Source organism: Diorhabda carinulata, chromosome 4 (assembly GCF_026250575.1).
Source record: "Diorhabda carinulata isolate Delta chromosome 4, icDioCari1.1, whole genome shotgun sequence".
Lineage (NCBI taxonomy): Eukaryota > Metazoa > Arthropoda > Insecta > Coleoptera > Chrysomelidae > Diorhabda > Diorhabda carinulata.
The window spans coordinates 10229417-10242456 of NC_079463.1; the positions used below are offsets into that span (position 1 = coordinate 10229417).

The 13040-nt window shown below is 31.6% G+C and overlaps 3 protein-coding genes across 3 annotated transcripts; 2 read left to right on the plus strand and 1 right to left on the minus strand.

Moving 5' to 3' along the window:
• Positions 1–464: 464 nt before the first annotated feature.
• On the plus strand, positions 465–5064 carry LOC130892846 (ADP-ribosylation factor-binding protein GGA3). Its single transcript, XM_057798519.1, has 7 exons — positions 465–619; positions 671–1242; positions 1308–1527; positions 1585–1851; positions 2626–2731; positions 2791–3289; positions 3505–5064. Exons 1-7 carry the CDS (start codon positions 580–582, stop codon positions 3709–3711), a joined length of 1911 nt encoding a protein of 636 aa, XP_057654502.1. The 5' UTR covers positions 465–579; the 3' UTR covers positions 3712–5064.
• Positions 5065–5799: 735 nt separating this feature from the next.
• LOC130892847 (target of rapamycin complex subunit lst8) lies at positions 5800–8594 on the minus strand. The gene is made up of 5 exons (XM_057798520.1): positions 8391–8594; positions 7972–8337; positions 7717–7919; positions 7520–7665; positions 5800–6002 (listed from the first exon to the last, which is right to left on the minus strand). The coding sequence occupies exons 1-5, from the start codon at positions 8532–8534 to the stop codon at positions 5890–5892; spliced, it is 972 nt and encodes a 323-aa protein (XP_057654503.1). The 5' UTR covers positions 8535–8594; the 3' UTR covers positions 5800–5889.
• Positions 8595–8809: 215 nt separating this feature from the next.
• LOC130892647 (uncharacterized) lies at positions 8810–10249 on the plus strand. The gene is made up of 4 exons (XM_057798164.1): positions 8810–8935; positions 9201–9509; positions 9662–9782; positions 9947–10249. Exons 2-4 carry the CDS (start codon positions 9505–9507, stop codon positions 10136–10138), a joined length of 318 nt encoding a protein of 105 aa, XP_057654147.1. The 5' UTR covers positions 8810–8935; positions 9201–9504; the 3' UTR covers positions 10139–10249.
• The last annotated feature ends 2791 nt before the right edge of the window (positions 10250–13040 follow it).

A 13040-nucleotide genomic window follows, 5' to 3' on the forward strand; every position in this document is an offset into this window, starting at 1 on the left:
CTATAAATGCCATTACATCGTTGATATATTTAAAAATGTACTGCTTTGGGTATTCAGATAGGTACTAAGACCAAAATATATTAGATCCCAGCTAAAATGGGTATGATTGAATAAAGAGACATCTAAAGACAACACAAAAAACACTACGTTAATAACAAACCTTAGATACAAATTATGCTTAACCTAAAATTATAACGTACGCCGGCTACTTGGCGCAATCTTACGGACACTTTCAAAACTAGCGTACGTCTTTGCCACTTCCTAAGTAGTTTCCAGAAAGGCTACAAACATAGATTGCTAATAACTCTTTTTGAAAGATATATTCTGAATACTTACATAACAGAGATTTCCATTTATGCTAAACTCTCATCTTTTTAAACTTTTATTACCACTATATAGCTAAAAAATGTTTTCCTAACTGTTCAGCTTCAATTGATAAATTATATTCTGAATTAAAAAAGAATAAGAAAGAGTAAATCCTAACCGGGTTTCCGTAATTGTCATTAGATTTATAAACAAATTTATTATGAGCGTGTTTTAATATGTTTAATCCCAATCCCTATTAAATTATTGAATAACATGGATTTGTTAACGCAAACAAGTCTTGAAGCTTTACTTCGTGAGTACTTATTTTTTATAAAGATATATATTTGAATCGATATATTTTTAGTAAAAGCTACTAATACGAAAAATCTCAACTTCGATACTGTCGCAGTAGAAGCCTTCTGTTCTATAATTAATAAAGAGAAAGATGGTCCACAAGTTGGAGTAAAAGTGATAGCCGCCAGGCTACCATCGGGGGATGAAAGGGAAATGCTACAAACTTTAAATGTTTTGGATCATTGTATGTCAAAATGCGGTACAAATTTTCAAAACGAAGTAGGAAAATTCAGATTTTTGAACGAATTGATTAAACTAGTTTCGCCAAAATACTTAGGTTCTCAAACCCCATTAACAGTAAAACAAAAAATTCTACAATTATTCTATGTGTGGACATTGGATTATCCAAAAGAAATTAAAATAGTTGAGGCATTTGATATGTTGAGAAAACAAGGAGTTGTTAGAGATATCCCCAACCCAAATGTACCGTTATTAGAAGGTAACGCTTTTGCTAAAAGAAAAAACGTGACTTCTATTTTCCAAGATGAGGAAAAATCAAAAATATTACAGAAACTACTACAAAGTAAGGATCCAGAAGATATACAAGCTGCGAATTGGTTGATAAAAAGCATGGTTAAAGAAGTAAGGATTTAATTTTAATGATTAATGGTTAATGATTTTGTATTTATTTATTTATTTTTGTTTAGGATGATAAAAGAGCCGAATTAAAAAGTAAAAGAATTTCAGAGTTGGAATCTGTGCAAAATAATGTCAGATTATTAAATGAAATGTTAGATTCATATAAACCTACAGTTTCATCAATAGCAGAATTAGATCTTATCAAAGAGTTATACCAAAATTGTGAGAGTTTGAGACCTTCAGTGAACAAATTGATTCTAGAAACCCACCTCGAAGAAGGGATACTAGGTAATTTCACAAATCACATAAGATATTACTAAAAATTCTTATTTACGAATATTTTAGATGATGTTTTAAAAACAAGTGACGAATTATCTATCGCATTTGATAAATACAATATTCTTATTATCCAAGGAAGGCAATTACCAATGAAACGAGACTCAAATCATTCTCTTCTACAGTTTGATAACCCAAATTCGTTAATACCTGATAAAAATAATTCACAAAATGGTGATGCTGAAACATCACTTGACGTGTTATGTGATATATTTAGTTCTTCAACTATACCAGATTCTGCTGATCTTTTACAACCTTTAAGTATAACAAAAGAGGGTAAGGAACTTGAGAATGTCCAAGAAGTTGGCACTGTACTTTGTTCCAGAATTGTATAGGGCTGAGACCAAAACTTGAAGAAATTGGAAAAAAAATACAACTTTTGACATACTGTCACATTTTGAAAAGGTATTGCATTCCAAGAGGTTGTTTAAGCTCCTTTGTACATATTGACGGTTGTTCTGGATTTGTTCTACTTTGTACCAGAACTGTGTAAAGCTGAGACCAAAACTTTTAGAGAAATTTGAAAAATTGATCATATTATTTACCTATACTGCCGCCTCATTTTTGAAAAATCTCTATTATAGAAGTAATTTTAGCTTCTTAATAGATTTTGAAGGTTGTTCTAGGTATGTTCTACTTAGTTACAAAATGGCATAGTGCTTAGAACGAAACTTTTAGAGAAAATTGAAAAAAAATCCCACTTTTGAGATGCCACCTCATTTTTAAAAGGTTTCTTGTTTATAGAGATTGCTCTAGCTTCTTTCTAGATTGAAGCAGTTGTTTTAGGTTTATTCCAAAACGTCATAGGGCTGAGACTGAAAAAATTTTGCATTTTGAAAAGGTATCTCGCTTTTAGAGATTGTTCTAGGTTTGTTCTCTAATGTTTCAGGTCTGAAACTGAAACATTTTTAAAATTTATTACCATTTAGATCGTTCTGGAACAAAGTAGAACATACCTGGAACAACCTTAATTTTTTTTACCTCATAGTGCGGTGCCAACTTCTTAGACATAACTTAGGATCATTTATGTTGCTTGTCCATTGTTTATAGATACACAAATGGGTGAAAATAGTAAGGATATACCAAAACTAAAGGGACTAGAAGAACTCGATGTATTAGGGGATCATTTGATGAAAGAAAATTTACAAAGCTGCAGGTGAGTTTTGTTTATTATTCAGTTTTACTAGTTTCGTCATTGAAAATCAATTTTTTTAGGATTAATAACGAGAAAGTACCGATGAATATTCTGAATAAAATATCGGAAATAAAGCAAAATCAACTAGCTCAGAAACATGAAACAAATCAAACGGAAATATTCAATCTCGATTTAAACTATCTTCTTAAATCGAAGAATGATGTAAAATCTTCAAGTGATACCAACGATGATTGTTTAGTTGATATAAGCGATGAAATAATGTTGGAAGTCGATAAAAATACAGATTCCGAATTAATCCACACTGTATCGCTAACGAAAACGGAAAAAAGCGTACAAGAAAAAAATATTAAACTGAATGATATATTCGTTAAATTGGAAAGTATTAGACCGAGCGGTTTACCTCCGATGGTTATTTTAAACGATAAAAATGGCATTACAGTCTCTTTACATTTAGCCAAAGATGAACCCAAAGACGGAGTTAACGTTTTTGTTATTACAACTGTTAGTAAAAACGAATCTCCTTTGAATAATTATTTGTTTCAAGCTGTAGTTCCTAAGGTAAGTAAACCCATATAGTTCAATTGTATTGTGGTGGTTTTATCTTACCAAATGAATTTCTTTTTTTCAATCCTGTTGAACCAAATATACTTTTTCTAGGTTTATATAGTCTATAAATATTTTTTATTAGGTTTGTATGTATAAAAGGGTATTATAAGAAATGTTGGTACAAATTCATTTTTTTTTTGGTATAAAGTTATTTTATTTCTTTATAGGGATGTAAATTGAAGTTACAACCACCGTCTTCAACAGATCTTCCTGTCTACAATCCATTTTTACCACCAATGGCTATTACACAAATATTATTAGTGGGAAATCCGGAATCTGTTGCAGTTTCTTTAAAATTCATCATTAGCTACATAATGGATGAGGAAACAATTACGGAAATGGGAGAAGTGGAAGAGCTACCGAGGCTTCGTTGATAAATTTCATTGAGTGAAATATCAAAACTGCTACTTTATAGGTTTTCAACACGTTGACTGACAATTTTATTTAATCCTTTTATATCATTAAAAATTTTTATTCAAATACAAAGTTGTCACTGAAACGTTGGAAAATGTAGGATCTTACAAGTTATTTCAATGTTGGCAGTTAACGTGTTGAATCTTGTCTCAAGATTCATTTGAAAATCCGAAGAAAAAAAGGTCGAATTATGATTTAATTTTCTTTCTAGTCATTTTTAAATAAAATGTACTTATTGATTGTATGCAGAATTGTTTTGCAAGTTTCGAAAAACAACACTGTTGATTATATATACAGGGCGTCTCAGAAAGAACGATTTTTCTATTAGATTAGCTCCTTTTGGATATTACAAATCGTGTCACTTTTTCTTTGGAAATTGTATATATTGTCAGATTGTCAATTTTTTACTGTATTTACTGAAAATTTGTGAATTTTCTTCTATAGCGATTATTTCGTGCTTTTCATCAAATCTTCAGCTATATCTAGAAGATTCTACATTTTCCAAAATACTTGGCCTCCTCCCAAAGGTTTTGGTTAGGTTAGGTTAGCCTTTTGATGACCTACAAGAAAACCAACTACCAGTTAGATGTCATTTGTAGTCATTATGAGATCTTAATTAATATGGTTATGAAATTATCCTAGACCTGAGTGTTTTTCTATCTGATCCTTTAGCCCTTACGGTCTATTCCATTAGATTATCTTAGTCCTGGAATGTTTCTCCATCTGATCCTTGAGCCCTACTTTCATTTTCTTTGTTGATATGTCACCTCATGAGGTTATAATAGGGTTCTGGTCCAAAATTTGGGTTGTCTTTGTCCTGGAATGTTTCTTCATCTGATCCTTGAGCCCTACTTTCAATTCCTTTTTTGATATGACACTTCATGGGGTTACATAGGGTTCTGGTCCAAAATTTGGATTGTCTTCTTGTTTCTTCATTTAATTGCCAGTATTTTTTCTATTATTCTCACCTCAGTTATCAAACGACCCAGTTCGCTATTCCACCAAAGCACGTCTCTATCGATTGCCTTGGATTTTATTGTGCAGTTGTTTTTTTTTCTGTTATCTAACTATGTATAAAACGTTCCATTTTTCGAAAATAAAATGCAAAATAGTTCTCTTAATATAAACAATAATTTTTTATGTACAAAAAAGAGGTTGTGTGTGAAGAATATTATATTTATACAGTTTTTTGATAATTTTTTATATTTTAAATTTGTTTTTTTTTGTTAAATATATTTAATCAGATTTATATTCAGTTATAATATCACCATTATATAAATATTTTTTATCAATATTAAACTTTTAGGTATTTACTTAATCCTTATATGTTTGTACCCTTAGGTATGTAAAACGTGGGGTTATGTTTCTTTTTTCTTCGATTCTTCCCTCCAAAAAACTCATTTATTTGTTTCTGGTAGTTTCTTTACTCTATTCTCAGTAGATTTTATCAATCCAGGTCTTCCTCCACTTCCATTTTCTTATTATTCTTTCCTCAATTATCCTTTTCACATATCCGATGGTATTCAAAGTATAATAATTGGACTGTTATTTCAGTTATTTCGCTCCTGAGTGTATTCGATTATCCAATTTCATCTCCACGTGTCTTTTTACTGCCCCTATAAGGCCATTTTTATACCATTTTCCATTAAATCAATATTAGGTGCTGAAATGTTCAAAAGAACAATTGACTCTATTCTGTGAAACTAATCTAGACCCAGTACTGTTATATTTTACCAAATTAAATCGTTTTTTAGATCTGGATTTGACCTAAAAGATCCAGAATTTTTGAAACCGTTTAATTTGGTCAATTTTTTGCATCATCTGGTATATTTTCATTAGTAATATCACCTGGTGATCAAAATATAAGAAATGTTACCATTTGTTTGAAAATATCACAGGATTTCATCATTTTTTATTTAAAAGTTATATAATCAAAATATATTTTAATTGTATATGTGAATGTAGCTTTTTCCGAATATCATTTTCTTTTTAACACTAAAAATTTAAAGAAAATAGGCTGTTATTTAAGGATTTAGATTATAGTGCCATTGTATGTGACTGTACCATTATATAATTCATTAATTACAATTTCCATTGTATAATACATAAAATATTATAAACGCTTTAAAAAATTCTTTTTAAGTCGCATCTCTAAACGCCAGAGCTGTAACTGCCTTCTGATGTCCGGTATATTCTCGTTCCATTGCTCCTGTCTTAACGTTCCACAATTTTGCACAAGAATCAGACGAAGCTGGAATAAATTACAACCTACAGTTAATTTCAGTCAGAAATCAAAAAGATATCTAACAGGACTAACTTCCAAAATAATTTTGAGTTTGAATTAAGATTCCCTTGAATGCTTCTAATGGCCCCACAATAATCTAATAAGAGTTTTATGATTCAAAAGTGGTTTCTACAAAAAGTAAAATCAAATTTAATTGTTCTAGATGTGTGAGAAAAGGAATCTGAATGTGATTTAACATCCTCACAGGTTGAAATTAGTCCTAATGGATGTTTTATTACTTTTTTTCTACTGGAGAGAACAGGAAGAGTAGCTGTACATATAATAGTACCTTCTAAATATCAAAAAATTAGAGATCATTCACTGAATAAAAAAAAATGAATCATTGGTGTTTAAATGGTACTAACACCAACAAGTTATAAATTTTCATTGATCAGAAACAAAGGATCACCCTTTCCCACCTATTTCCTTCTTTACTTTTCAAGAAAATGTCTACGAGTGCTAAAATTATTCATTATACTGTATTAAAATTTCTAGGACCAATATCCAAAATCAACACCATTTGGTCTTTCAGACTAGATACGAAGTAGATATTTATAAAAAATAAGTACTCTAATACAGGTTTTTCCATTTTATGTGCTTTATGGATGGTGAATGAAAAAAAAAAGATACTATGAATCTAGAGGTCAATTAGTGTCAAGAAAAGTTTAAACTTGTTGAAACTCTCGCAATTTTTCTAGAGACATCAAAAAGTACCTAATCAGTTTTTTAATTAGAAGGCTTAACGGTCCGTAATCGTTCCTTTACGAAAATCTGGAAGTCTTTAATTGTCAATTGCACATGCTACAGTAAGTAGCAAAAAACAATATAGAAATTAGTGCTTTGAAAGGACGTAGTAAGCTCAAATACTAACAAAATATTTCGATAACGACATAAAAAACACCCTAAATTAACAACAAAAACATATAAAAGGATAGGACAAATAAAAAACTAAAGAAAAAAATGTACATGCATTAAAAAGTACCTTAAATACAGGTTTTTTCCATTTTATTGGCTTTAAAGATGCCTCGGAGTGTCACTGTTTGATGGAAAAGGAAGATACTGCAGATTTAGGGGCCAATGAGTGCCCACAAAACCTTCACAACCAAGAGGCATCAAAAATTGCCTGATTAGCTTTTAAAAAGACATCAGTCTTTGGTAATCTCTAATGATGCCTATTAGAAGGCTTAATAGTCCTTAATCGTTTTTCTAAGCAAATTTAGAAGCCTTCAATCGTGAATTTAAGTGCTACATTAAATAGCAAATCACAAAAATGAATAAGTATTAAAATCCATATGTACAAAAAAAATGAATGGACTTATATCATTGGAAGATCAATATGGAAAAAAGACAAACAAAAATTCATTTTCCACTAATTAAGTTACTTTTAGAGCTGAAAATGCACAATTATTCACATTATTCATCAATAGAGTATTAAAATAATCATTTTTATGTATTATAACAATTCTGAAAATATTAAAACTTACCTGTGAACAAATATTGTCCATCAGCACTAAATGCGGCGTCCCAGACCCACCTCTGGCTTTCTAGTTGTTTCAATTCTTGTACCAATGAGAAATCACCACAACTCCACACTTTAGCAGTTGTATCTGCAGACGTTGTAGCTAACAAGCTGAAAATAAATCGAAAAAAAAATAAATTTTGACTGTAAAATGTATCTTACTTGGAATCAGGGCTGAATTTACATTTTAGTGCATGTCTAGAATGCGCCTCGAATTTCTGTTTTGGTATCATTTTTGTAGGTGTATCCACCATGCCTGAAATTAAACTCCATATATAACATCTACCTTTATTATTGACCGATGCCATTAATTGACTGTCTGGTGAAATTTCCACGTCTAGAATCATAGCATCATTTTCTGGAATCTAAACATTATTAAAATTAAGGAAAAACACTGTATTATATAAGTAAACTTACCAATTGTTCGTTATTGTCGGTCCTTAGATCCCACCTATGAATAATTCCGGTTTGATCTCCAACAAATAACTCTACTTGATTGGGGTGCAATGCTACGCAGTTTATAGGACTTTGTACTTCAAAAAGTTTTGGGCACTGGTTACTTCTTGTTCTTAAATCCCAAATTCTTGCTCTGCCGTCTTCTCCTCCGGAATACATCCATTTACCGTCTTCTTGAAAACCGACACAAGTTACGTTTTTAGACGTGCCTTCGTAATTTACAACCGCATTTGGATTATTCGAATTTAAATCATACATATAAATATGTTGATAACTAGCTGCTGCCAAGTGTTGCCGATCGGGTGTAATTTCTAACGCGTTTACTTGCTAAAAGCAATTTATATGAGATATTTCAACGTATAAATTTGATAAGCAAATACCGATTCTGCATGTTGCAATGTTCTAGTACAAATTCCTGTATGGGTTTGCCATAATTTTATGGTGTGGTCATAACCGCCAGTTGCTAAAATTATATTATCGTTTTCTAAATTTTCCACGGTCATCACACCTGATGATGTATTCATAAATTAATTTTAAATTTTAAAGGACTATTCAAGTGTCAGACACAAACATAACCTATAAACATTCTTAAATTTCTTCTTATTATGGTCTTTAACTATATTAGTTAATAGTTATTACTTATAATTCATAATTTGTCTAAAGGTGAAATATTGATTTAAAAATTCTCACAAAATATAAAAATAATTATTAGGAAATTTTCTGAAAAAGAGAAATTTAGAAAATTGAAAGAGACCTAATTCCGTATAGAATGAAGAGGAGTGAAAAAGAAGAAGAGTTTATTCAATTAATAATTTAGGGTTGAAATAGGGGCGAAATACCTACATTTTCTGTGATTATTTTTCAAAATTCACTCTAATTATGAAGATAAAAATTCAATTGAAGCACACAAGTAATTGTTATACAGGTGGTTTCAATTTTTAATGAAAACATATTTACAATCCCCCTTGCAAAATTATTGCGAATTTAAGCAAATTCCAATCTTGATTCACATAATAAATTATACTAAATCCCTAAAAACTTGAAAGAGCAATGATTTTAGGATTAATTTAATTGATTATAAGATCAATTATTTCGTTATGAATATGTAATTAAATTCCATTTCCGGAATAGTTACCAGACAATGAAGGCGTTTATGATGAGAATAATCTGTTGTTGTTTTCTTTTTTTAGTATTATTTCTAAATGTCGATTAAAAATATCTATTCCACGATTAAAAAAAAAACTGTTATCATTGGGTTTGACATAAACAGTAGGAAGTTAAATCGACCTGACAAAAGAATATTTCCGTTCCTCAGGAAAATTACGGATATTTTCAAAGGGATGTCATTTATGTGTCTGAAACAATAGCAGGTGTTTTTCAATCAAGGCGTTTCCGTTTATTTATTGAGGTGTATTTAAGACGATTTTCTCCAGATTTCAAATCAGTCTTTATTGAGATTTTGAACTGTATAAGTTTCCATCGTAGGCCATTAACATGAGGTAAGTTTTCGTCTTATATAAATAATAAATATATTTTTTAAATATATACCGATTGTGAATTCAATATAATTCTTAGAAATCTCTCAAAACCCTACAGATTTTTCATTCAATGAAAAAAATATAGTAGTACATTTTCGTTTTCCCCATTTAAGGTGCATTTCTGACAACAACAAAAATGAAATTGGAATTCTTATACCACTAATATTATGCTGTATAACTATGAATTTAGTACATGGATATCCTGGTGAGGATTTCCGTTATATCGACCGAGATGTAAGTTATGTCCCTCTATCAATGTTGCATGTTTTAGCTTTGTTCCCTTTGGACAGATCCGGCTCTGATTATTTTTCCAATTTCCAAAGAAGATGTTTAGTATTTACGTGTGTGTTAATAAGAAGGTGAAATGTCTTTTATAGTCCTAGAATTTTTTTTTCTAGTTGGCCAGTCCTGGAGCCCATCAACTAGCTAGTTGGCTAGCTTCTCAGTTACGATCAAAGGAAATAATTGTACCAGTCGAAGTTCCAGCTATACCTTATAGATTACCATTGCAAGGAAAACGGAATTCTGAAGTGACAAACGCCATAATGGGATCCGAAGAAAGTCAAAAGATGTATAGAGAAGGGCGTTGAATAATTTATTTTCTGTAGACTTGTCATTTAAATGATTAAAATATTGAATTTGTAATTTCAATAGCGATATATATATTGTAGAATAAAAATTTGTTTGTTCCACCTTTATAATCGATTCATTTGAAAAAAATCAATTACCTATATTTAAGAAAAATGTATTCAGATGCGTTAAATAAGTTGGGTTGTCGCTGAGTCAATGGTATCGAGCTAAAAGTATTTATTAAATTACCTGCGTATACTTCACTTATATTTGTCTGGTATTTTAGCTCTGTCAAGAGATGGCGTGTCTGCAAGACTATCGGTAAAGTCTTTGTATTATAACGTCAGGACACGAGCGGCTGTACACGCGATTGGTTGACCTCGAGCTAAGAAATTAATGGCGGCTCCAATAAGAGAAGCGCTCGAAACAGTGGTCTGTTCAAATGATCGAACAATGTTGTTGACTATTGGGACATATATTCAAACTTTATCAAGGAAATAACATTTATATACGTGAATAATTAAATAACAAAAAGAGACAGGCAAATGCAAGTCCGGTCTGTTTTGATTACATTCACGAGACCACATAATAGAAGAAACCGATGTCGCGCGCAATCGCGGGCGCCATTAATTACTTGAGAGGTGAGAATGGAAAAGGACGCAGAGTTCTCTCTCTTACATTTATCTTACGTACCATTTTGACAGCTTATATTACAAACATGGCGAAAATGCTGCACTCGCATATGTTCCTTAGTTCCTTACTTTATATTTATGGCCACCGTGTATATAAAAAAAACAATAACAAATATATTTTTCATTGCGGTCAAGGCATACCGCCGATAACGATCGAATCGTATCATCTTTCAACATAAAATCAGCTATAATTGTTAATTACTACAGAATTGATAGTTTGTTGTGACCTGCTTTGTGAGCTTAATTGTTCTTACGACGCTGTATACTGTCTAGACGGGCAAAAAATCAATCTAAGCACATTCCGCATTGAGATAATGAGTGCAAACTTAAGTGGAACGCCAACAAAAGTTTCCATATTACTTTTTACTGAAAATTGAGCACGCAATGCAAAAAAAATGCATTTAAGATTTTATTAATTCCGTATATTATTATTTTACGTAAAATATTGTAATATGTATAATATAATATTATCTCTCAAATTCAGAAAAAGCAATTTCAGTATACCACTCAATGATGGTACAAAACAAGTGTCTACGTCTGACAGTCAAATATTACCAGAAATTATCAAGAATCTCTTGTTTACAAAAGTTCAACGATTTTTGTGGGTGTAAACTTTTGTAGGGATCGCTAATCACATATCAGAACATCCCATTATCTTCGAACGAAGGGTAAATTCAGCCACGCCTAACCGATGAATCTGAACTACCCTTGACTAATGGACCATGTTACTTTTTTTAAAACTAATTTAACCATTTGATTTACGAGACCCTATTTTCAGGCGAAATATACTGGGAGTCGAAATTATATACAGGGGATATATATATATTTTCACCATACTCACAGCATAAATTAATCTTTCTAAGGTAGAGTTGGGATCGAATCCTTCCGTCAGTTTTTTGTGAATAACGCGTAATATCTTTGAAGGCACTGCTCTAGACTTATTTCTGGTTTTACCGAAGCGGGTTTTTCAAATAGTCACTTCCTAGTAACAATTATTTTACTTTTAGCTCGTTCCCTCTCTGGGTGGGTCGTAAACGACCCCACCTTCCTCAGTATCTAACAAACTTCTATCGGGCGTAGACGTGAAATTATTGAATTATTACTTAAATTATTTCTAATTGAATCTTGAAAGTATTTTCAAACGTTTTGAACTTATTTTATTTGAACTAATATATAGAGGAAAACGAATTTTTCAACTCCAGAAGAGGCTCTAGAAAATGCGACGTCAGCAGGGCCGGATTAAGCTAGGGGCTTGGGGGGGCTATAGCCCCGGGTCCCAGGTCCAAGAGGGCCCCATCATTTGGAAATTATTCTGTATTTTTTGATGTGTTGATACCACAAATCTAACGTATTGATATTATTTTGTGAATTTTTCCGGGTTTTCGAATTCCTTAAGGGGGCCCCGTTTTTATTTTAGCCCCGGGCCTTATAAATCTTAATCCGGCCCTGGACGTCAGCAAGAGGAATCTATGACAATGAGGCTTTTCTGTTTGATAAGCCGAATTCCAAAGCGTTTTAATAAATGATTATAATCTTGAAGATAGTTTTTCTTCAGTGGAAAATGACAGTGAATATGATTTGCAACCCACTTCACAAGAACCAGATTGCGATCTAAATTTTGAGTTGGGAAAGGATCAAAAAACAATTTGGGTGGATAAACCTTTAGGTTCACAATTTTCTAGAATTCCCTCAAGAAATATTGTTCTTCATTCACCCCCACAGAAAGGAAAAGCAAGAGGAATCAGAAGAAATTGATAAATCAGAAAACAAGTATAAATCTCCTCAATATTTCTCTCAAAAGCACTGATTCATTTATAGTAAATGAGTGCAGTGGATTCGGGGTTGAATACTGAAGACATGTTCTCCTCTACATTCGGTCTTCCAATAATCATTTATTTTCTTTGAGCAACTTTCGTTTTAGCAGAACAATTACAAAGGAAATAAGGAAATTATCCGATAAGTTTGCAGCTTTTCGTCTATTATGGGACATTTTCGTTAGCAACTGTTCCAAATAGTACACGCCATCGGAATACATTACTATAGATGAAACTCTTCTTGGCTTACTTCTTGGGAGGAATACCATATGTTGGTAGAGAGGAGCAGAAAAGTGGAATATCATTACCTACTCTGTACGTATTGGAACTAAATAAGCTATAATATGGAACAAACAGAAACATCATATCTGACAATTGGTTCGCATGTTATGAGCTGACGGAAAAACTTACTTTTG

Bases quoted from the DNA above. Each gene is read 5' to 3' on its own strand.
- LOC130892846 (XM_057798519.1), top strand. From the start codon at position 580: ATGGATTTGTTAACGCAAACAAGTCTTGAAGCTTTACTTC. The intron at 1,528-1,584 runs GTAATTTCACAA...CGAATATTTTAG, and splicing joins CCTCGAAGAAGGGATACTAG to ATGATGTTTTAAAAACAAGT. The intron at 1,852-2,625 runs GTAAGGAACTTG...CATTGTTTATAG, and splicing joins TTTAAGTATAACAAAAGAGG to ATACACAAATGGGTGAAAAT.
- LOC130892847 (XM_057798520.1), bottom strand. From the start codon at position 8,534: ATGAATACATCATCAGGTGTGATGACCGTGGAAAATTTAGAAAACGAT. The intron at 8,338-8,390 runs GTATTTGCTTAT...AATTGCTTTTAG, and splicing joins CATTGCAACATGCAGAATCG to CAAGTAAACGCGTTAGAAAT. The intron at 7,666-7,716 runs GTAAGATACATT...ATTTATTTTCAG, and splicing joins AAATTCAGCCCTGATTCCAA to CTTGTTAGCTACAACGTCTG.
- LOC130892647 (XM_057798164.1), top strand. The intron at 9,783-9,946 runs GTAAGTTATGTC...TTTTTTTTCTAG, and splicing joins TCCGTTATATCGACCGAGAT to TTGGCCAGTCCTGGAGCCCA.